The 25,950-nt window shown below is 30.1% G+C and overlaps 1 protein-coding gene across 2 annotated transcripts in view; it reads right to left on the bottom strand.

Moving 5' to 3' along the window:
• Positions 1-25,950, bottom strand: part of LOC106469672 (poly(A) polymerase type 3-like) — an 86,793-nt gene that overhangs the window by 23,972 nt on the left and 36,871 nt on the right. For both annotated transcript variants that reach the window (XR_002612892.1, XM_022398247.1), the window contains exons 6-11: positions 23,967-24,020; positions 20,564-20,675; positions 19,903-19,992; positions 17,900-18,038; positions 16,464-16,536; positions 2,097-2,217 (exon numbers count right to left, since the gene is read on the bottom strand). Coding sequence is in view for 1 of the 2 variants with exons in the window: in XM_022398247.1 (XP_022253955.1) it covers positions 2,097-2,217; positions 16,464-16,536; positions 17,900-18,038; positions 19,903-19,992; positions 20,564-20,675; positions 23,967-24,020 (589 nt within the window). In the remaining variant the exon portion in view is untranslated. The remainder of the gene's footprint in view (positions 1-2,096; positions 2,218-16,463; positions 16,537-17,899; positions 18,039-19,902; positions 19,993-20,563; positions 20,676-23,966; positions 24,021-25,950) is intronic.

Genomic DNA, 25,950 nt, shown 5'->3' with positions numbered 1-25,950 from the left:
AAAAAAAAAAAAAAAATCAGAAGCCTACCTATGTAGAAGAAATTATTAAACCAAACCAGTGCAAATGGTGTCTATAAAACAATTATGCCCTCACTTATGTTGTACTGTATTGTTTAAGTCACCCCAATGTGATGATGTAGTACCAGTTGTATAAGTTTGGTCAAAATCCATCCTATCTTCAGATATCCTGTCCACAAGATCAGGATTGATAGATGAACAGGACAAACCAATATGCCTCACTCTGCTTTGCAGTGGAAAATAATAATAATACAATTACACTTGACCACTTTTGTCACAATAACTGGAGAAATAACCTACTGAACAGATTATCTATGTAGTTTTTATACAAAACTGAAAATGTAACCTTGACCACAAATAAGGATATAGTTCAGCAACCTAGCAACAATGTGCAAAGTTCAGCAAGCCGGTAACAATGAAGCAGAAAAGGGTTTTTATAGATACCTTTGGAACTATATCTAAAGTAACTAAAAAAAATAGCTTGAAATTCAAAAGCAAATATTATGCAAAATGTTCTTTAATGATTTTAACCCTTTGGTTACCGGGTCTTTACATCCTTGTGATATAACTCTCATAATACTCTGTTCCAAAAATTAAATTAGTGGATGAAATTTTTTGAAATTTGACAAGGATTTTCCTGATGCAGTTTTAGAAGAATAAAATATTCAATTTTTTCTACTATTTCTACTAAAAAATTCATTATTTATTGTAGTTATTTGCACTCAGACTCTGAAGAGTTCAAATGCAAGGTGATTTTCATGTTAAGTGTAAAAATACTTATATAACTTCATTTGTATAACCTCTAGAACCTCCTAAATGACATCAAAAGTTTCTACAAGGTAAATGTTTATATTTTTCATTTTCTCTACCATATCACTAATGGTAGCTATTATTGTCAATGTACAGTGCAATGAAATGTTTAAAATTAAAATATGGAAATACTACATACTTGAAATTTTTACCTTTTCACTTATAGTTTATCATTAATGTTTTATTTTCCTTTCCTGTCCTTTACCATTTATTATTCATCTTGACACACATCAATGGGTGCCTGGGGCAATATAATGGTATCATCAGCTGATATTTTACCTCCGGCAAATTGAAATTGCTCTTGCTTAGTACCATAAGCCTTGTGGAGCAAGGCAAAGTTTGGGTTATATACATAAAAAAAATAATTAAACCTTTCAAATATGAATTTTAAAACATAAATAATTAACTAAAATATAATAATAAAACCAAAATACAATTTAAATGTTTCTCTAACTACTATGTATCAAGGTGAGAAAAAAACTAAGTGCTAGTGTGGGCAAACCTCCAACAATGCTAAAACATAGTTTGAGGAGCTTGTTAACAAACAATGTGCACTGGTTTGAAAATAACCATTGAGAGATTGTACTTTAAAATTAGCTCTTTCTATTGGTTGTAAATATATATTTCAATTAAGTAGAAGAGGCTTAGAATTCTCATTTCTACTATAGAAGGTGAACATGGCTACTGTTAGTGAGTGATAATATTTTTTTTTCTCTGAACTGACCCAAAGGTATTTGAAACAAGTGATGGGTAAATAGCCCTGTATGTGTAGTTTTGTGTTTAGACATATATGTACACTGCAGACGGAGCATTATTCAAGTAATAGAAACCAACAGTTCAGATTTTTGAGTGCTCGTGCATCATGTGACAACAAAACTGGAGTGTTAAGTACTTTGTTAAAGGTTCATTTTGAAATAAAGGAACTAAAACTTACATAATATAAAACTTTGAATTATAATGTACATGATAATACTAATTTTATTAAAATACATTGACGATAAAGTTGTTTAATTAAAATTTGAATATAACTCAGTAAACCTAACATGTGCAGTAAAGCATTTAAAAAAGTGCCCAGTAGTCAAAGGGTTAAAATAAACACTAAAATTCAAGTTTAAGAATTTCTTCAAAATGTTGGTAATTACAAATTACTGCATGATAATGCTTTAAGTCAACTTATATGAAATAACAATCTAAATATTTGTATCTGTATAAGAAAACTATATGTTCATAACTATTAATATAAAAGTTAGTAGCTAATATTTACATACCTTGCTTGAACTCTTCCTGCATCACTGCCCTTGTTGACATGGAAACATTAAAAGTAGAATTCTGCTGTGGATATGCTGGGGTGATGATGGGCATTAAGTGGAAACGATCAGCTACATTAATCTGCAAAGTAATAAAATCAACTGAACTGTCAAAAATAACTTAATGGATGGAGTATAACAAAAACTGGTTACAAACATTCAAACTACAAATAAAATATTAAACCTTTCTTATTCATATGTGGGTGATAAACTATGATAAAACAATATAATACCTTTCTCATCCACATACAGGTAGTAACCTATGATCAAAATATAGAACTTTTCCATATACAGTTGCTAATCTACAATCAAAATATAAAGCCTTTCTCATTCAGATAGAAGTAGTCACCTACGAACAAATATACAGCTTTTCTCATCCACATTCATATGGTAAACTATGACAAAATATTAAGCCTTTCTCACCCATTTACAGGCAGTAACTTAGAGTCAAAATATAAAGCTTTTCTCATTCACATACAAATGATAACTACAGTCAAAACAAAGATTTTCAAATCCATGTAAAAATGGTAAACTATGATCAATATGTAAACCTTTTACACAAACTCTATTTCATTCTATTTTTATGGTGTGAATGCCTTATTGAAGTTGAAAAAGCATGATTATAATTAATTTTCTTATCAGACATTAGTATTAGGCCTATTATATTTTTAACACTCCATCCTATATCTAGACCCTTATGAAGTTTCAAGAATTAGATGAGTGTATAATAATAGTATTCTAACCATATTATGTTTGCCTTATCCATTGCCAATGACACATTTGCTCAATCCAGAGTACATCAGTCCAGCTAAGATACAATAAACACACTAGTGGTTGGAAAACTTTCTATATAAGCCATTTTTAATAACAACAATTATTATGGTATGACAAATACTATTATTATACACTTTTCCATTATTGAAAATCCCCAAAATGCTACATGAATGTAATGTTTTGTAAACAATATAACAAGCCTGATATTAATGTCTAATGACAAGTAAATTAATTATAATAATATAACGCAATGCTTAGGGACAACAAGGGAACCTACTGATCCACCTCAGCTGTCCCATCCTTAAAACTAAACTAACACTCTATCAAAATGAGCTTGGTAGAATTGACTGAATATGTGACCATTTTGTATTTGTTAGTTTTGGCAGACTTTCAGTAAACAGTACATGTCTTTTGCTTACAAAAAAAATCAATTTTTAGTGAAATATTTTTAATAAGCTAAAAGCAGATTTGTCCGTGACTATATTGAGTATTTGTTTTGAACAGTCCGTGTGCAAAATGATTTTCATGTTAAGATTAAAAACATTTTTCTTCTTCTCAAAAACCTAAAATTTCATTTGCATAATCTCTAAAACCTCCTAAATACAGTTCAAGCATTGTTTTTTTTAATATTATAATTTATCTGTTATTTTCTCTACCATAACTCTATACAAGATGGGTCAATTTGACTGACCTCATAACCACCAAAAAACAAATAAATAAATAAAATAAATCTAAATTACCTTTTTTTTTCTTTTCTAGAATGACTCCAAATTGAAACATGAAACTACATTTGTTTATCCTAAGTAACTTTAAACTCACAACATTATACATCTATTTATATTCAAATTTTATTGTTCTAATGTCCTATGAAACCTGACTAATTACTATTTGCACCATTATAAGTTGTAAATCACTGAAAGGACATGCATGTCAAGTGAAAATTTTATTATATTATTTAGTTTAGCTAATCCAAACTTAACTCTTTAAGCACGGGCTTGGTCCCTGGGACCGACCTCATAACCATTTTATACTTGTTATAGTTTTAATGCTATAACTTTTTTATTAGTAAGCATTATGTTCACGAAATTTGGCAGATTATCAGAAAATATTACTAGACTTTCACACGAAAAATATCAGTTTCTTTTATTAAGTCTTAAGATTTGTTAAGCAATGTTTTTCTCATGCCTTTTTCTTTTCACACATTGCCTATCCAACATGCAAAGTAATTTTCATATTTCACTTGCGAAAATTTTATCACATCAAGATAGTTATCAAACATTTCTTAAGAAAAAACTTTATATTTATATATTTTATCTGTTATTTTCCCTAATAATTCTCTGTACTGGTTCTGTCGATTTGACCGATCTCGTAAACATCATAAAAAATTAGTAAATAAATATAAATTATGCCATTTTCATTCTAGAATGACTACAAATTATAACACAAAAACACAAATGTTTAGACTAAATAGGTAAAATCTTATAACATTATACATTTATATATATTTATTATTTTTATTATACTGACCTTTCAACCATGCCTGGCTAACAATACAGAAGTTACAATGGCGAGCCGCACATACACTCATGTTACTGTATCCAATAATATAAAACTGACCTTTAGTCTTTGCAAAGTGACCTGTCTTGGTTGTGTTTTAGTGGACATTTCAATTATTATACATTATATATAAGTATATACATTATTACTATTTACAAATAAGTTCTTAAACTTATTTTTCTTACAACATAGAACAGTAAATAAAGAACTCAAGCAAACAATTATCTCTTCTAGTTACAACCTTTGTACTTGTTTGCTACTTGTCGTAGGTTTCTAAGCCTTATAAAATTTCATACGTGGAGGACGTGAAATTAAATAATTTTTTTAAGGTTTTATATACACATTTGAAATAACCAAAAAATCATAAATTACTATATCAATAACACTGAATTTCACTATAATTTATCAAGCTTAGTAACTAAGCTGTATAGGGTCTAAACAAATATGAAATTTAGAGCAGACTAAAAACTCAACTTACCAGCTTGAAGTTTTATATCGAAAGGACAAAATGACATTGTAATACTTGAAAATGGCTGAGAAAGCCACTAGGGGGGGACATTCTAATGTTCCGATTGGTTATTCACATGTCAAAAACAGAACTAAATGTATATAAGGGAGCATTTTCAAAAATAGAAAGAGATGAGTGGGACCACTGTGTTTGATTCAGTACAAGATAGGAGGTTCTTATTTTATGTTCTAGCTTTTTAATATCGGCAATTTGAGTTTCTAATTTGTAAGAAACTATAGATTTTGTGTTTGAACATCATAAACATCTAATCTGAACCAATGCTGCATTCAACATACCACATGACAGGTTGACCTAAAATCTTAGATACCATTAAAATATTGATTATTAGCTACAATTTTATGCTATACTAATTGGTATAACATGAACAAAAAGTAGTTTAATAAAATTTTGATTGTATTTCACTAAAAACCTTGTGACATGCACAGTAAAGGATGCCCTTGGAGAGATGGTTAAAATAGATCTTAAAGCCAGCCCTTATCATTTATATACTTATCAAGCTTTCTCTTAAACTCATTTAAATTTACTGCCTCCACAACACCTGAACGCAACCCATTCCAGAAGCCAACCACCCTGTAAGAAAAATAAAACTTTCTTAGCTGAAGAAGACTTCTACCTTGCCAAAATTTGTATTTGCATCCCATAGTCCTACTATTCTCGCTGTTAAATACGAAAAACGATGATGCATCAACACTATCATTTCCCTTCACAATCTTAAAATACTTTAATCAGATCCCTTCTAACTCTTCTTTTTTCAAGAGATAACAATTTCAAAGATCTTAATCTCTCCTCATATGATAAACCCTCCATCCCAGACAACATTCTAGTAACCTTCTTCTGAATCCTTTCCAACAAGTCAATGTCCTTCCTAAGGAAAGGAGCCCAAAGGCTGAACACAATACTCCATACGTGGCCTAATCACTGACCTAAACAATGAAATTATAACCTCTTTAGACTAGAGTTCAATATTTCAGAAAATACAACCTAAAATCCAATTTGCCCTACCACTAGCAACAGCACAATACTTGGATGGCTTAAAAGAGCGATCAACCTTTATACCAAGATCCCTTTCTTTCATGACACTGTTAAGGTTATTCTCATCCAAATTATTCTTATAATTCAAATTATGATAACCCACATGCATTATCTTGCATTTATCATAATTAATACCCATCTGCCATTTATTTGCCCAATTGACTAAATCCTTTTTTTAAGCAGCAGCATCCTCCTCATATCTAGCAACACCCAAGATCTTAATATCATCAGCAAATTTAAGAAATTTATTGACTTTTCCTTCATTTATGTCATTGATGTAGATCAGAAAGAGCAAAGGTCCTATGAGTGAAACCTGAGGTACCCCACTTGTGACATTAATCCAGTCTGACTGAACTCCATTTATAACAACCCTCTGTTTTCTTCCATCCAGCCACTCTTCTATCCATTTAGCTAACTTATCCCCCACACCTATAGAGATAATTTTTGTACAAACCTTTTATGTGGAACCTTGTCAATGGCTTTTTGAAAATCCAGATACACCAAATCTACACCCCATCTACATAATTATCATAAGATTTGTAAGGCAAGATTTTCCCTTAGTGAAACCATTTTGCCTATCCAATAAAATTTTAAACTTTATTAAATGACTTTGCAAAACATCTTTTATCAGACTTTCCAAAACTTTTCCTACAACTGATGTAAGACTAATTAGGCCTATAACTACTAGGACAATTGTTATTACCTCCTTCGAAAAGTGGAGTAACTTCCAATCCATTGGTACCTGCTCACTATTCAAGTATTTACAAAAAATAGTAGCATGTGCCTCACATATCCAATCCTTAACCTCCTTCAAAACCTTTGGTGAAATATTATTTGGCCCAGAAGCCTTATCATTTTTTAAACTTCCCAATTTTTTCTTAACCAGCACAGAATTAATGCAATCATATTGTCAGACCCTGCCTCCATCTATCAATTGTTCAAGACGATGAATACTGCCAAAACCTTCACTACTAAAAACTGAAAAAAAAGCAGAAACTAATAACCCAGCCATTTCACAATCATCACATACAAGCTTTCTTTTATCATCCCTCAAGGGTCCTACTCCCATTCTAACATTTTGTTTACCCTTAATGTACTTAAAGAAATCCTTTGTGTTAATTTTTACATTTTCAGCCAACCTTTTTTCATACATTTTGTTTGGTGTCTTAATTTCCTATCCTTAGAACTATGTCCATACTCATTTCCTATACTAAACTTTTCTCTACATCTTACTGTTTTTGCATTTAATTTATCCTGGCCTCACCACTTTCTAGTCCTAGTTTAAATCTTTCCTTACAACAGCCCTTGCAAATAAGCCAGACCCTACACTATTTAAATGTAAACCATCCATTCCAAAAAGTCCCCCTTCTCCCATTGAACTGATCCCACAAGTCCAACCAGCACTTAGCACTGATAACCTACTCATAATTTCATCCCCACAATTAAGTTATGGCCTTTTTCAACCCCTTGTACTTATCTATTAGCTCTTCTGACCTACCTTTCCCTACATCATTAGCTTCTACATGCACAACAAAAACTGTATCATCTGCTTATTAAAATCTCTTGCTCTGTCAGTTATATCCTCCACCTGTGCCCCTGGGTATCATAATCTGATTCTTTTCTCCCTATTTACTCCACAGACTATCCTATCCATATGCCTTGTCAAAGAATCACCTATAACTATAACCTCCTTAAGTTTATCATCCACATCCTTCTCTGAACCTTTTATTTTCCTTCCCTTCAATAGTTTCTCATCTGCACAAACCAAGGGCTGAAATCTGTTGCTCAACAGAATAGACTCATTACAATTAAATTCATTACTTTTAGTTTTAGCCCTCACAGTACTCTTTCCAACTTCCTGAAAACCATTGTTAGCTGATGTATCCCTTGCATGTAAAAGCTTAAGTTCCTCTTGAAATCCTGCAGCCACTTCCCACAGTTTACCCTTCTTTTTATATATTGCCTCTACTATAACTAGGATAGCCTCCAACGTATCCTCCAACCTACAAACTCTATATACAAATTGCACATCTTCACTACTAGTACTAGCTTCCTTAAAAGTACATAAATGTTGCGAGTTCCCAAATAAAACTCACTCATTGCACCCACCACACCTAACAAACTGTGAATGCTTAACTCCAACACTAGTCTTAACCATTGTATTTGTATCCTGGAAATAAATACTCAATGCTAAATGTAAATACCAGTAACCTATTGCCAACATTGTTAATTCTAACATTTTAGAGTCAAATATAATACAGTTTTTATCACTACTTTATGTTCACACTAAAGTAATTAAGTTTATCTTTAATTTTATAGAAGTGACAAATAACTCATATCTACATTATTTGATGTTTATATAATATTAATATTATTACAATTAATAGCAATAATAAGATGTATTCAGCTTGATTTATAACCTACCTATAAACTGAATTTAAACTAATGGATCTAGACTAAAATCAAGTAAACAAAATAATCCTTAACACACACAGAGACAATTAACTAGTCTTTAGATTGTATTTGTTTAATAAAACAATGTATTTAACCTGTTTTACGATTTACTAGTAGGACAAATTACAGCTAAGCCTTAAAGTACTTATACACGTCCTAATCCAACATTGTAGTACAAATTATACAAATAAGCTCTAATTTAAAACTTTAACCCTACTATTTTTATTTACCAATCTTACTAAAACTATCTGTTCATCTGTTATTTAATCCAAATTACTAAAAATGATAATATTAAAATTAAATAAAATTCAAAAACCTATAACAGTATAACAGCTCATCTATTAGGTTGTCAAGAAATTAATGACACTTTTTTTTAGATGAAAAAAACCCAAACAAATTATACATAAAAAAAAAAAATTATTAAATTAAATCGTCCATTCTTATCAATGATGCTTTTTCATCTTACAAATCAGGTTGTTAATGACCTGATTTAAGAAATCACTTGGCTTTGAAGCACGGGGTGGTTAATGAAAGTGTTCCAAAATGCGACATGAATTTCTTGATGACCTAATATCTAACATCTTCTCATAGCATATTCTCTTCTTCTAATCAGGCTTTGTCAGCTTGAAAAAAAGCATTCACACCATAACAATGGATATGGCAAACATAATGTGGTTGGAATACTGCTATTATACACTCTTCTAATTCTGGAAAGTAATTGAATCAACCTGAGTGCACTTTGACAAAAGGAACATAGGATCTTCTGAAGAAAGACCACAATCATAAGTGAATCACACCAGACTAATATTGCAATAGCATTAGAGAAAATAGTTCAGCTTGTCAACTGAGATTCTAAAGTAATTGAACAGGCCTAAGTGGACTTTTGACAAGAAGAGGAAACTATACATATACTGATATAACGTTTACGATATGCTTATATTCTCTATCGTGTGAACACTTTAATGTACATACGTTTAACTTGTTCCGAATATACTTGAAAACAAGTAAAGTGTGGGCTGTTTATTCATCATTGAATTTATAACTAACAAGTCCCAGACAACTACTGTAGCCCAACAACTACATAGTAAATATTTATACTATTAAGAAATATAAGTAAAAGCCATTTATTTTGACAAATGGCAAAAAAAAAAAGAACCCATATACGTATATATTATTATTTTTTAAAATCTGATAATAGATCCTCTTCCAATAAACTAAAAATTGTTTTTAAGTATTTAGTAAAATATGAGCAACAACCAATAAGTGTTTATTCTTGATCATCCTTTATCTCAAAAATTACGAGTTATTACCATTATTTGCTTGGATTTTCTGTTATGCACAGTGCTGCATCTACCACGGTTAGGGAAGAAGTAGATATATATAATCTTAATAGTCTCTCTCCTCAGTGTGGTGTGCACATGACATAATTAGCTAATATGCTATGTTGATATGCTCAGTACTATAAGATGTTTTTATCCTGCAGCAAATTGGGTCACAATTTGAAAGATGGTTAATCTGACAAGACTATCAAAGAGACGTAAAAGCTGAAGCATGTCTGGTTGGTACCTATTTAACTGAGACTTCACAAATCACCAGGAAACAGCCTCTGAGTGATAACTATATGGTAAACAACCATCAAAACCTCAATCACAAAAAATTATGGAAATTCTAATTGGGAATTCTTATCTGAGACTTCATAAATCACCAGAAAGTCTCTATGTGATGGTTATATGATAAGCCATCCACAAAACCTCAATCACTTTGGGATAACTGGTCACTAAACAGAATTATATTAAAACATGACAAAAACAAACAAAAAACAGTGACTTGTATATGAGTAAGAAGGTCAGGGACTTTACAGTATGGAATATCATGGCCAAAGAATAATTCACTAAAGAGCAGTGCCATATGCAACAGTACAATGACCATCAGGCTTGTACACAGGAATAATATAATGGAGAGCTTCAATATGATCAGATGAATCATCAATCACTCTTTTGTTTTGTGTTTATATGTGGCAGGAACTCAATGGTGAATACTACCGGATGCTGTGTTAGTGGCATGGGTAGCATGTTGTATGCACATACTCAGTTCTATAATTTCTCAGAAAGGTAGGCTGCAAGAACAATACTGCATGAAGACTGCTGCATATCAAAATATTACCGGTGATGTACTTTTATTATTTCAATGAGGAGTTGTTCCAAGATAATAATGTATCCATAAATGTTGCTTGAATCATTACAAAACGAATATTACTTTAACAACCTACCATATGCCTTGAACTTAATGCTACTGTGCCTTTGAGGTTTATTCTGGAGGGCAGACTTCTCAGTCAAGTTCTACTTTCTCTATATCTTCAATAATGAGATATTAAATTTACTGAAGAATAATTACAAATACTACTATAATTATCCAAAGAACTCACTGATGCCTTGTCACATCAAATAAAGTTTTGATTACTTGTGGTGGATCCACATTATTATTTATTGTTTGGTACATAATTTTTTTGCCTAATCTCTGCATGTTACTGATTTATATTATTATATTAAACTATTACCTTGACATGAAAATATACTTCCTCACAAGAAGCAATTTTATAATCCATAAATCTTACTTCATCAATAAGCAATCTATCTCATGTGTTAAAATGAAACAACCGCACCTAGTTTCCTCCATCAATTAACTCTAGGTTGTAACTTAAAGTGGCCACACTGAATTGTGCATACTCTTAACTGTAAGATGAGTAAATAAGAAAATAGTTTTCAAGATCAACTGGTCACGAAAAATATTCAAATTCTGTCACCAGCTGCTAACAAATTTTGTGGTAAAGAAATAGAACTTGTAATAAATATTATATTAAGGTTTTCCTTCAGAGCTAACTATTACTGAGTTACACCAATAGATGGCATTAATGCATGAATATGTTATGCTGCTATTAATCAATGGTCCAGTGTAAAGGCAGAGCTTATGTAGAGTACTATTCCTTTCGCGTTGATAAGCTCTCACATGACATACTTGTAATTAATTCTTCCAATTATAACTCCTATGTTGTTACAAATTTTTCTCAACAATTGTTCAAACTAATATTTAGGAATGCATGCAAGCCAATCATAGCAACAACAGATAAATAAAACTAGTAACAGTAAAAACTGATTGCTGCCAATAAACAGCATGGACAGATAGATTGCTAATGGTCAAATTTATTAGTACTATTGTTTGGTAATATTTAGTATTCTTGATTTCATAACAATATGATCTGTATTATCAATTCTGTGAATTTATATACGTTTGGGTTGTTTTATAGATTTATCTTTGTTGTTTGTATTGTTCTTTATGATAGATATACCTCACATGCAAGTTAAAGCTAAATTTGTGGTGTTCAAACTGAATTCTTATTCCAAGTTTCCTTAGCCAGGTATACTAAAAATAAAGAAGAATAAAAACTCGATTTATTTTCTGATGTTTATTTTTAAGCTATATGTGAAACCTACACAACTTTACTAGCACAGAGAATGCTGTTCAGATACTTTATTGGGAATATGATAATCTAATGTTTCAAGATGGACCTTCTAGTATATCTTCAAAATGCATCAAGTGAAGGAAATTAGTCCAAAACACATTGTGCATGTGAGGTATTGCCTTGCTATGCAACACAGTTTGTTACCATGAGGTAAACAAAGCATATGTTCATAGTACCTTCTTAGCCATGTTCAAGCATGCCACTCTCAAAGTTAGAGTTTCCATGTAATAAATATTATCAATTTCTTTATAGTGTACATAAATATGTCAACCTCTTCTGCATAATGAAATCATCGTGATTATATTAGTTTCTTTTTTACTTTACATATGGTGGGAAAGCTACCACTCTTACCACTGAATCCTTATTGGAAATGTCCTATTCTTCACAGCATCAGGTCAAGTAACTTGAGGCAAGTTACAGCCACATTGTCTAATTAGTAATATACTACTGAAAAATGACACATATTTATTAAGTAAGTCAAAAAAAAAAAAACTGCCAAGAAGTGTATAAAACGGCACCTCTTGAGACCTAATACAACTTGGGAAATAACAATTGCAATTACTTAAAATATGATGAAAATCCCAAGACTTATTTACTATTAGGATTTCAGTATACAGAAATATTCATAACTACGTAATGATTTGTATTCTAAAACCACTCGCTAAGTTACCTGCTAATCTTCGTATTAATAACATTTCTATAATACAGTAGACATTCTGTGAACTGAGAAGTATACAACTCATCTGTATTTCATAAACTGTGTAAGTTCAGTTTAGAGAATATGAAACTTTAGTATAGCTAACTTCTGTTGTACATAAGTTTATGTGGAGATTTCTACAGTGACAATATTTAGAAGATAGTCTCAACACATGTGACTGGAGATTAATAACATAAAACTATAAATACATGTGCAAAATCATTACACAGTTGGTATGATAATGTGTAAAAAATAACTTTTTACATTTATAGTTCATTATATGTTGCAATTTACAATATTTTTTTTGCATTTTTGACTGAGAACTGAAAAATTAGTAGTCCCATAGCTGGTTTGTCTGTCTGGATAGGCATTTGATAGTTGTGTATGACCTTGGAAGGTCAGGTTCTATTCAGACTTAATCCTCCCCAATAGTCTCATAACAAAGTGTTTCAGCCTGATTTCAAATCAATGTTTGACGAGTAGCTCAACAAATAAAATGAAAACCTGACTGCCATAATAATAGGTGTCTCATGCTTCTCCTCAGCAGCCAAAGGAATGTTCCAGGAAACACTATGCAGTGTTTGATGAAACAGTTATAAATTTGTCTTATTCCAAAGTTCTAAGTAATAAATACATAATAGTTTCTAGAGGAAGCCCAGCCGATTTTACTAACACTAGTCACGTTCGAAACAGAATGAAAGTTGGAAAAGTTTCAATTTTACATGTTTATATCATTTGCCTCAAAAATAAAACTAATATTCGTAATATTACAGTGAAATAGCTGTGTAATATAAAATATATTTATAAACTCATTTCATAATGCATTTCTTTCATATTTAGGGTGGATTGGCCCACCAGGCAATTGATGCATTCTTGTTTAGCTAGTATGCAGCATGTGAAAAATTACTGGGGTGCTAATAGTGATATTGCCCGGGCTGGTCCTTTAAAATACCAATCAGCTCCTATCCGTATTCTTTATTCCAAATTTTATGCGGTTGAACTTCGTAAAAAATATCGAAATAAACAACATAGCTATATTATCGTAAACTCCGATAAAATATTTGTAATGTAAAGGTTTATTCATAATATAAATGCATAAAAAACTCGCACACAATAATAAATGCAGATCACAATACCAATTATACCTATATATCTCAAATACAAAACATATGCCAAATATCTTTGAAATTCATGGTTAGCATGGTTATCTTTGTGAGAGATAACACTTTGGACCACTTTTGTTTCTGAAGAAGATCAAAGATCCACAAAAAATTTACCGAAACATATGATCTCACAGAAACCTTTTCGAAGGCTATTCATTATAACTTCATTTTACCATATATTAAAACGTACATAATCCCGGCTAATGTATATACTATATTCATATTTATCATAATACTTGAAAGTGTTCATTTTATTTTCCATTAATTATCCTTTTCCTGACTTCCACTTTACTATTACTTTCAAGAACAAAAGTTTGGTTCTCGTTAAACCATGTTTCTGGTCATTCTTGGGTCTGTTATTTCTGACATTAGTGCCTAAAAATAAAACTGATCCAGTTTAGGGAGCATCTTCTAACAGTGAAAGAATTGCATTTTTAGACCTGATACGCTACAATATGACAGTTTTTATTAGTGATGGTAACTTCAAGTAATCGGGATTTAAGTACTATATATATATATATATTAAAATTGTCCAATATTCGACCTCTAATTACATTCTTTTATCTTGTTATTTTTTATTGTGCCTAACTGCCATACAATAATTATATTATTTGGAAATGAAGTTTTTAGCAAATATAAATGTAAAAATGTGCTTCTTTTTGTGCAAAATAGCGTGATTAAGAAAAATCACATAAGTGTGTCTATCTTAGCAGTATTTTATAAAGAATGTGTACGTACTGCCAAGATTTGTGCAAAATAGCGTGATTAAGAAAATCACACAAGTGTGTCTATCTTGGCACTATGTATAAAGAATGTGTATGTACTAACATGTAAATAGAAAATGCCATGTAAAGTAATTTGCAATAGACGCATATACTGTTTAAAGTTCTAACTCCTCATAATACAATGTCAGAAAGCGACCTTTTTTTTGGGGGGACATGTTTCATTTATTACGCAGGGTCTGAGTATACAGTTTATTTACTAGTATAAGAAATGTGTAGAATATCAGGAACAATTTTGGTAAATAGCAAAAAAAAATGATGACACAATCAGTGAGAGCTTCTTATATTGAGTTGTCTGTGTTACTAAGTAAGTTTCACACTTCACTGTGATACTTGTCAGTGACCAATCAAAATGGACAACACCTTAGCAGTGGAGAAGGACCCATGGGTGGTGGTAAGAAGTGGCAAGTGACATTACATGATGCCGACAGTTGAAATTCATATAAACAAACCTTATAACAGCAACAAAATAATTATCCATGCTATTTTTTTCACAACAACTTACTCTTTACTTATTTGATTCATTGCGGCTCTAAGATAAGAAGGAGACTGTACAATAATTATAAATAATTCTTCAAATTATGCTTATAATAAAATGTTTTCCCAATTGTCTATTATGGATTTCCTATTATTCAACCATTTGTTCCCTGTGTGGTGTAATCATCAGTTCCTGTCCATGGGCTGGTTATCTTGTAATTCTTTCTTGTTTAGCCCCTGATTGCTGTACCCCATTTTATTCATGTTAGTAGTCATTTACAACAAATTATTTGTTTATTATTAATAATAAAGATGCTTAATGGGCTATCCGTGCTGTGCTAAACGTGGGTATCTAAATCTGATTTTTAGCATAATGACTACTGAGGCTTACCGTTGAGCCATCGGGGGCTGCAACAAAGAACTTTTTTGAAATTTATTCTCATTCTAGAAATTCATTCTTCATTAAAAATTTCACTAGTAATGATGTAACTTAGTTGGAATTTTTTCTTTGTTTTTTTTTAATGAAATTGTTAGACTCGTAGTCACTATTACCAAACTTGTATTAGGATAATATTTATGGAAATCTGAGATTATATTTGTGAATATATACAAGATCGTATACTTCAAATTCATTATGTTTAGATTTACTATATAAATTTTAACATTTTCACATATACATATAAAATAAATATATTTCATTTCAGAAGACAGTACAATGTATTCCATGACACGTAAAGTTATGAACTGGAAATAATGTTCACCTTCACTTGAGTGGGAACCCTACACGACAAAAAGTAAATTGACTGGTTGTGTCGATTAATTACACATGTACAACTAGGGCCCTCTTTTTGGAAATACCAGTACTTTAAAACAATAGAATTATTTAATTCTTATTTTTTTGACAGAATATATATTTAAAAAATACCAATTTAATCATAAATTTTCTTTTATGAAGCACTTCAAATTGACCAAATTACTATAAAACATATTTCGTTTTTTTTAATGACGTTTTAAATTCAATTTTTTCATATTTTTTATTCTAATTTTTTTAGACAGTGTCAACAAATATTTTACTGATCAAATTATAGAAGTGCCCAACAGAATTAAGCAGCAAAAATTACAAAGTTAACAATCAGTTCACTATTTAAGGATCCATTACAATAAAAGTAAAAATCATACAAGAGTTATTTCTTGTCTTGTTTGTAGCTTATACTTGTAAGAGTCAATGTTAAAACTTTTAGATATCTATGTTGAATATCAGCAAAGCAATGTTGGAAATACTTTGCTCAAGTATAAGGCTGGAAACATTCAGTTAAACCTTAATAGAATAAATTAAAACATACCCTAGGGTCCCAAACTACAAAACTCAATTTATTTTCTTCAGGTTGCTTTAATAACACTGGTTTTGGCCAAGGCCTGAAAGAAAAAACAAAACTCCAATACATGCTTCTGTTGTTGAGTGCAAGAGAAATCCTATTTCACTTGCAGGTTTTTATTAACAGACACTTCATGTAAGAGTCAAACAAATTAATGAAAAACAGTTTTAACTGAAAATCCTTGAATTACACATTTACCCTTAAAGATTGTGTACTTAAAAGTTAACATGTTCAAGAATTTCATCATGACAAATCTTAAACTTCAGAGTCATCACTGTCAGGAGTTAGTCTAACAAATATAGCTATTATGCATTAATAAATCTTGATTCACCAGCTCATATGTTACCATATTTGCCCAAATATAATGCACACTTATTTACCTTCAAGTACCTCCTGAAAAATTGACTGTGCATTATATTCATGTATGTTTAATTTTGTTAAGTATTTTCCTAGAAGCTACCACCAGAATGTTTAAAGCATCATTAAAGGTTTATAAAAATGTTGCATATCTGATGGGATGGATGATGACATGCTGTGGGAATCAAAAGAGGATGAAACAATGGTTCAAAGAAGCAAATCTAATGAATGCAATGAATCCGAAAATGGTGACAATTCTATCGATGATGAAGATTTACGTGAAGATGAACGATTAGCTTAGTGTATTACCACGTATAAACTTTTAAATGAAAGATTTCCAAAAATGTTTAATACATCAGTATTTGTTTACTGTATTTACAAACCATTCAATACATTTTGTACAACTGATGTATAAAAAAACACATTTTTCTTCAATTTAACCGGGCAAATATGGTATATGTCTTTAAACTTGATGTCTTAAAAACGACTGATGAGAAAACACCATTTCTGTTAAGAATTTGTATATTTTATCCCAATCAATCTGGTAAATTTTGTAACTGAAAAAAAGTCTCATCACTAGAGACGTATAACAAATAGTGTAATTAAAATGCAATCATGTACTTTTCTTATTGGAAACCTGTCATTCACTAGTAATAAATGATATGAAAATTATTTCATTGTTAACATAATGTAACATCACACATTAACAATTAACAGATAATGCTCCAATATCTCTGGTGTTATACACAGAAATGCTTCAACTTTCACAGAATTATCCAGCTGTATCAACCTTAATAACAGTGCAATTTTTTAAATTTTCAGAAAAATGAACAAATCATACACATTATACAATGTTAATTTTTCAAATAACTTGTTTAATATCTTAGGTACTTTAACATTAAAATTTCCATTATTTCATTTAAAGTTATCTAGTTTAAACAAGTCTTCAAGTATGCAAAAACAATGGTAGATTGAAACTTAAGACTAGATTATTAGTGATTTTTAAGTTATTGTTGTTTACATATGAAAAGAAAGAAAAGACTGACCACTGAGAAAACACCAAAAAGAACTTGTTAACCAGTGTAGCAGCTGCTGCATTTGGGTAAAGCTGACATGTCCTGGCAACAAGCATGGCCCAAGATACTCCACCTAGGTACCCTAAAACGTTGGAGTATACACCATGACCTAGCAAGAAACAAAGTTAATCATTCTCACTATGCAGGTTTCAGCTGTTTTATGTTAGAAAATGTCTCTTGTTAAAGACATTATTTTTAATAACTGAATGTATACAGGGTTAATTTATATGAAGCAGGCCAATGTTTGAAATCATTTGGTATTCTCTTTTGATAGGCTTTTAACAAGCATGACAAGTCTTAAGTAAAGAAAAAAATCATACTTTAAATTGAGTGTTTTTACCAAAGATTTGTCCATGAATATATTGAATCAGAGTGCATGGTGAATTTCATGTTAAGATTAAGAATACTACATAACCTCCAAAATATTCTAAATGAATATCAAACGTTTTTCCTCAGTAAAGCTTTATATTTTATCTGTTATTTTCTAAATCTAAATTACCCTTTTTTTCTTTCTACAATTAATGCAGATTGTAACAGAAAACTACAATTATTTACCCTAAACAGCTTAAGGCTAATAAAGTTTACATGTTTCTACATAATTTTATTGTTTTATTGCCCTTTGAACCATACGTAATTAATAATTTCACTATACAAGCTATAAATCACACAGCAATCATGTAGCTCAAGTTACCATATTGAATGAAGTAATGTACGAGCTACTCATGTGAAGAAACATTTTAATTATTATTTTTCATTTTCTTATCTAATCTAACCTAAAAAACTTTCTAATTTTTACATTTAGTTACTTTTTTTAACAATAAATAAAAAACATACATAAAAAACAAGATATTTAATACTTACATCTAGCCTCTTTGTTTTTTGCTGGCAGCCCTTAAGTAAAACTTAAGCCTACTTTTTTGTAATGATGGTACTATTACACTAAATAATTTTTATTTATTTCAAATATGCACTTAAAATAAATAAAATAACAATAAACACAAAGCAAATGATGTCCTATAATTATTATAAATTTAACTGGCTTTCTAGCTAAGGTATAAGTGTCTTAAAATAATTCCCTTAGCTACTCGATCTGAATTTGGTGGCAGCACCTTTCAATTTGTAGGCTAACTAACCAAAAATTTCAATTCAGTAAAATGTAGTATTATACTTCTTTTGGCAAAATAAAAATTTATCTCTGTTTGTTATAAATAATGTAATAGAAAACATCAGGGAGAATTATTGGTAATTTGTGAAAGGGAATATATGACAGATGAGCGTGGCAAGCAAATTTAACTTTCTACTTTATATCTATGTAAAAAAAGAAGACCGAAAACTACATCAGAGACATGTGATGAAAAACACAAAAAATGGGGAAGTTGAAGCTAACAAATATTGCTATACACATACATAGATATATTTAAGTATTTCCTTTAAAATTAAGAAATTAAAACTTACCAATTAAATTTTGATTAATTAACTATGTTTGATGGAAAGTTTATTAGCATACATTGATAACAAAGCAGTTTAACAAACTTTTGAATGTAATTCTGATAAAGATTTTGAAATTCTCTCTTTGACCTACCTACAGCAAGAAGGTTAAGCTTGTCTTGTCACCACTAAAAATGCTTATAAACAAATGTTTTTAAATTTTTAAGTACTTCTATAAATTGCACACTGTTGATACAAAACCTCCACCATTTAAAGCATGAGACTCCTACAAGGTTATCAATCATTTTTATATTTGTAACTTATTTATTATGTACTCACAACTGTGTAAATAGTAACTGTTAAAAAACGACAGCACACCTGAAACAATTCAATACTATTCTTCATCAAAGTTAGGTTTACCATTATCTGAAATATTTTACTTTCTGTAAAAAATTCAAAGGAAAATATAAACAAACAAACAAAATAGAGAAGAGAGCTTAATGCTACAGGTAAAACAGAAAAAATAACCAAGTTCATCTACTTACGTTTGGCCCATAGCTTTATAGCTCTTAAGGCAAGTCTAAAACCTTCAATACTTGGAACAAGGCTAAGAATCTCATCAGTTACTCGGCAACCTGAAAGAGAAAATATCGGTACTCTTAACCACCTCGGTTTAGTTATCTTTAACCAACCTCTAGTACTGGTGCCTTTACCCACTCTCCAGTATTTGTTCCTTTAACCACCCACAATGTAAGCTACAGTAATACTGAGCTAGTTCTGACTATATGTCAATTACTTCTTAAATTATTTACAATTTCAGAAACATGTATGATAAACAGTAAGCATCAGTGTTACTTAATTTTTCCCCCAAATCAAAATTTTGTTGAAAAGTTTTAACATTAATTTACTTTCCATGTTTTTCAAAACTATCTGCTAAAACGACCAACTTCTGTACTCAAACCTAACCACATACTTGAAGAATCTGACTCTTCCAAGTACTAGGAAAAGGTAACTGGATATTAGCAATCAGTGTGTTTGAAGGAAAATAAATTCTGAAATGTTTATCTATGTCCCTTCTTAAATATATTACTTTTTGTTCATCATAATTTTTGTAATCCTTTTTATTGAATGGACATTTTGTGAAAAAATGTGCCAGTTTTGAAAATTAACTGTAAAAATATGTTTCCACTGAGAGTAAGGCCTTACCATTAAGACTTCTGACACATCGAGGATCCAAATTCTTTAAAAGATTTACATCTCGTAGATTTTGATCTTCTGGAATATCCTTCAGTGCCAATCTTGCGAACAGCATGTCCAACTGTAGTAATAAACAGTATCAACTCAATGCTGTCACTATGGACTCAATTGAATTGGCCAAGTTCATGACCACAAATTGATCTTTAAATTTCTCATATGTTTTTGTATCTTCACAAAATTTTGCAAGCTTTCAGTAAGCATTAAGTCTTCTGTAGACAAAATAACATAATTTTTAATGAAGTATTTTCACTAAAAATTTCTCTGTGAATATGTGGAGTCAAACTGTTGACTGCTCCAAGTGCAAAGTGATTTTCATGTTGAGATCAAAAATACTTTTCTGCATCTGAAAATTGTCAAATTTCATTTGTATAACCTCTAAAACTTCCTGAATAAATTTAAAACATTTTTTTCCAGTGAAACTATATTTTATGTGTTATTTTCTACAACCTATCTCTATACAGGGTTGGTCATTTTGGCCAACCTCATAACCACCATAAAAAAAAAGCATAATAAATCTAAATTACCCCTTTTTTTTTTCTTTCTAAAATAACTTCAAATAGTAACATGAAACTACATTTACTTGTCCTAAATAGCTTAAAACTCGTAACAGTATACATCTGTTTATACTTACATTTATTGTTTTATTTCCCTTTGAATTGTATTTAACCAATAATCCCACCACACAAGTTGTAAATCACTTGGTGAATGTGTAGCTCATGTTACCCCATTGAATTACATAAGGCACGGGCTACTCTCAAGCATTTCTCATGAAAAAATAATAATAATGATTTTTTCCCCCTTTATTTTAACTAATTTAACATTATCTAACATAAAAAGTTTGTAATTTTCACATTTGAGTTACTTTTATAACAATGAATAAAGAATTCACATGAAAAACAAGAAATATATTACTTACCTGGATTTTCTTCTTTTTTTTTGCTGTTGATTGTCAATGAAAATTAACCCTCCTTTTTATACTAATGGTATTACTACAACATATAATTTTTATTTAATTAAATAATGTACCTAAGAATACAAAATAATAACATAAAAAGCAGATGACGTCCAACAACTATCACAATTTTTCTGGCTTTCTACTTATGTGATAAGACATTAAAATTCAGCTAAGCTCATCAATGTGATTCCCGTGGGAATAAAATTTGAACTGGAAGTGAAACGGACAATTATCTGTATGTAAAACAACGTAATGTTTACGTTATTTGACAGGTTAAAACTCTAGTTTTCTACTGGTTATAAATAATATAGTATTAAGTATCAGAGAGAACTAGTGCTAATTTGTGAAAGACAGGTTGGAAAATCAGGAGTTGTCTGATTTTTTTAGTTTATGGCTCTGAAACCAAATAAGTTTGAAGGCTATAAAATTATGCTTTACCTGAGTAATAACAATATTATAACAAGTAATTTACATTAAATTCCATACTTCTCAGAAGGGCAGTATATAAATTGAAGAGGGAAACATAAAGAGCAAATATCACAGTTCTCATACTAAATGAGATTGAGGATTTTTCAAAGTATTTCTTTATAGAATTAAGAATTTAAACTTCTATCATATTAAAATATGGATTACTAGCTACAATTTGATGTCAAGTTTATTCGTACACCATGATGATAAAGTAATTTAATGAAATTGTGAATGTAACTCAGTGAAGCCTCATGACATGAGCAGAAAAAGATGTCTGTATGGGAAGAGCTAATATTTATGACAAAAATAACATATAAAAATTGGTTGAAGCTCATTATACTGTTAATCATTTTAAATCTACCAGGATATTATAAATCTTCATTATAAATTTCATTAAAACATATATTTTTCCCTATTTTACATGTGGGCTCAATTTCAGTAAAGCCTGTACTTCATTAAAATATCAAGTCATTCTAATACACCTGCTAAACATTTTCAAATGCTACACTAGAAATGTGGGAACACCCTCTTAACCTTTTCCAGCCAGGTATCTTGTATTTTTTACAAGTGTACATGACAACATTTACGTTCTCAAAAACGTTTTGTTTGTTCCAGGATTGGTACACCTTGACAAGTTAAGTGCTAATAATAAAATAATGTTTGTAACATTCAGATCCTTTATAAACCTAATGATATAGGCTAATGTTTTAAAATAAATTCAAGCATAAGACTCTAGGAGACACAAAAAATGAGATTGAAGATAAACAAAGTTTAAATCATTATTCTGAGAAAAATTACTTGGTTTTAATTGTGAAACATCATCATATTGTGACAGTTTAATTATTAGAAAATTCTAGACATCTGGCTTCCATTACACCTGTAAGTTTGTTTTATTGAATTATTCTATGAATGATGTGAAGATACATAATTTATGAAATAAATCACAGCATTATTGGAAATTGTCTACAGTGACAATATCTATTGTTAGCTACAGTAATCACAAGGCACTTCTGCCAAAGCTCAACTTTTTGTATAAATAAGAAAAACAAAACGTTAACATAATTTTGAGCTTGGTTGGTACAATAAATAGTAGTTCTTGAAACTGTTTTGAAAGAAGGTATTTTTTTTACCAGATCTATGCATGTTTAAATATCATGACCACTTCTCACAGAAAAGATATTACAAATGTTATGATAAAAACTTATACGGCCTTGTTAAAGTTTACAGGTTACTTAAGAGTAAATTTAGAATATGTGGATTACATTATGCTGAACTGTTTTTTTTCTACAACATGAACATTATTTAGGTAATGTTATTTACAAAAAAATTTTGTCATAAAAATAAATTTTCATTTTTTACAGTCTAAAAAATAACAGAACAAAACAGTTTAGGTATAGCTATTAGCTTTATGAGATGGTGCAATCAATACCAAACTCGGTAAAAAAATAAGTGATTAACATAACTCAGTACCATCAGAAATTATTTTGATTACAAATGATTTATATACCTCAATATCATCAAATGACATTTTGATTATGATTGATTTACAAAGTTCAGTACCAACAAACTTCATTTTCATTATGAATGGTTACATACCTCAATACTATCAAACTTCATTCTGGTTGAGTGTGGTTTAAAATACTTCAATACCAACAAATGTCATTTTGATTTATGAGTAATTTATATACCCCAATACCATCAAATGTCATTTTGATTGAGTAATTTACAAATTTCAAATCATCAAACTTTTGAGTAATTTACACACCTCAAGTCATCAAACTTGCGAGTAATTTACATAGCTCAATATCATCAGCTGTCATTTTATTTATGAATTATTTACTTACCTTAAAACCATGAAACTTTAGTGATTATGAATAATTTATATAGCTCAATACATCAAACTTCACTGATTATGAGTTGTTTACCTACCTCAATTCCATCAAATGTCATTTTAATTACAGGAACGTAAGCTTCTTCAACTGCCTGAAAAAGACATACAATTTTTTGATTCATATTCCTGTCATAAAAATTGACAGGGCAGTGTGCAATTAATTCAGTGTGAAAAAGCATAAGACTTTTATTGCTAGCAATTCAGAGCTTATCAACGTTATACAGACAGTTTGATAATAAACCACCATTAAAGTGTTGTATCAATACAAATAGGTACTGTGTAATCTCATGTTTATCAAACATATATTCCCAGCTTCTCCTATTATTGTACCTATATAGATGCATCCTTTTCATTTTAACTATAAACCTGTTCTAATGCTATAACTAATTTCAATATTCAAATACATACATTAACTGCATTAATGGTTCTCTATGTATAATCAGTTGGCCAATCTCCATGTAAAGAAAATACATCACTATGTCTAGTTAACTCTTTCAACCAAAGCTCGGTCCTTGGGACCGACCTTGTAATCATTTTGTGCTTGTTATAGTTTTCATGCTATAACTTTTAAATTAGTAAGCAAATGTTAAAAAAATTTGGAAGTTCATCAGTAAACATTACAATGCTTTCATACGCAATACATCTAATTGTTTTATTAAGTCTTAAGGTTTGTAAAGCAATTTTTCTCTCTTGCCTTTTTTTTTTCATTTCACATCTTGCCTATCTATCATACTATCTATCTATCAGTAATTTTCATCTTAACATTAAAAATACTTTTGTACATCAGAAACTTTCGAAATTTCACATGCAAAATCTTTATAATGTCCAAATAGTTATTAAATGTTTCTTAAGAAAAAACTTTATATTTTATCTGTTATTTTCAGTACGGGTTCCGTAGATTTGACCAATCACTCAAACACCATACAAAATTAGGAAATAAACATAAATTATGCCTCTTTCATTCTAGAATGAACACAAATTATAACACAAAAACATAAATGTTTAGACGAAATAGCTTAAATCTCATAACATTATATATTTATATATATATATTTATTATCTTTATTATATTGACCTTTCACCATTGTCTGGCTAACAATACAGAAGTTACAATCATGCAGCTCACGTGCACTCATGTTACCGTATCAAATAACATAAATGTGACCTTTGGTCTGTATAAAGTAACTTGTCTTGGCTTTGTTTTAGTAGAATAGTATTTTGTAAAATAAAGTCACATTTCAATTATTATATGTAATATATGTATATAGATTATTGCTATTTTGAAACAAGTTCTAAAAGTTATTTTTCCTAAAACATAGAACAGTAAATAAAGAAGTAAAGCAAACAATTATCTCTTCTAGTTACGACCTTTGTACTCGGTTGCTGCTTGATGCAGGCTGTTAAGCCTTCAAAAATTTCGTATGTGGAGGACATGAAACAAAATATTTTTTTAAGGTTTTATATATACTTTTGAATGACTAAAAAATCATAAATTACTACATCAATACCATAAAATTCAACTATAATTTACCAAGCTTAGTAACTAAGATGTATTTTACTAAAAAAAAAAATGAAATTTTGAGCAGACTAAAGACACAACCTACCTCATTGAAATCTTGATTTAAAAGAAAGAAATGATGCTAGGTACGTTAGAAAGGCTTAGAAAACCACTAGGGGGGGACATTCTGAGCTTCTGATTGGTTATTCATGTAATATACAGATGTAAGTGTAAATAAGGGAGCATTTCCAAAAACAGAAAGAGGTGGGCGAGGTGCCACTGTGTTTGATTTATTATGTGAGCAATATCTTAGCAAACAGAAAAGATAAAACCTTCTTATTTTATATTCTAGCTTGTCAATATCTGTAATTTAAGTTTCTAATTCATATGAAACTATAGATTTAGTATTTTGACTTCACAAACATCTAATTTGAACCAGTGCCGCATTCAACATACCACGTGATACACAAAAATCTATGTTTATCTGTGTTTTTAATATTTACTTTTAAATTAACAAATTGAGT

The sequence above is a fragment of the Limulus polyphemus genome, unplaced genomic scaffold (assembly GCF_000517525.1).
Source record: "Limulus polyphemus unplaced genomic scaffold, Limulus_polyphemus-2.1.2 Scaffold3606, whole genome shotgun sequence".
NCBI lineage: Eukaryota > Metazoa > Arthropoda > Merostomata > Xiphosura > Limulidae > Limulus > Limulus polyphemus.
This window is presented reverse-complemented; position numbering and strand designations above follow the sequence as displayed.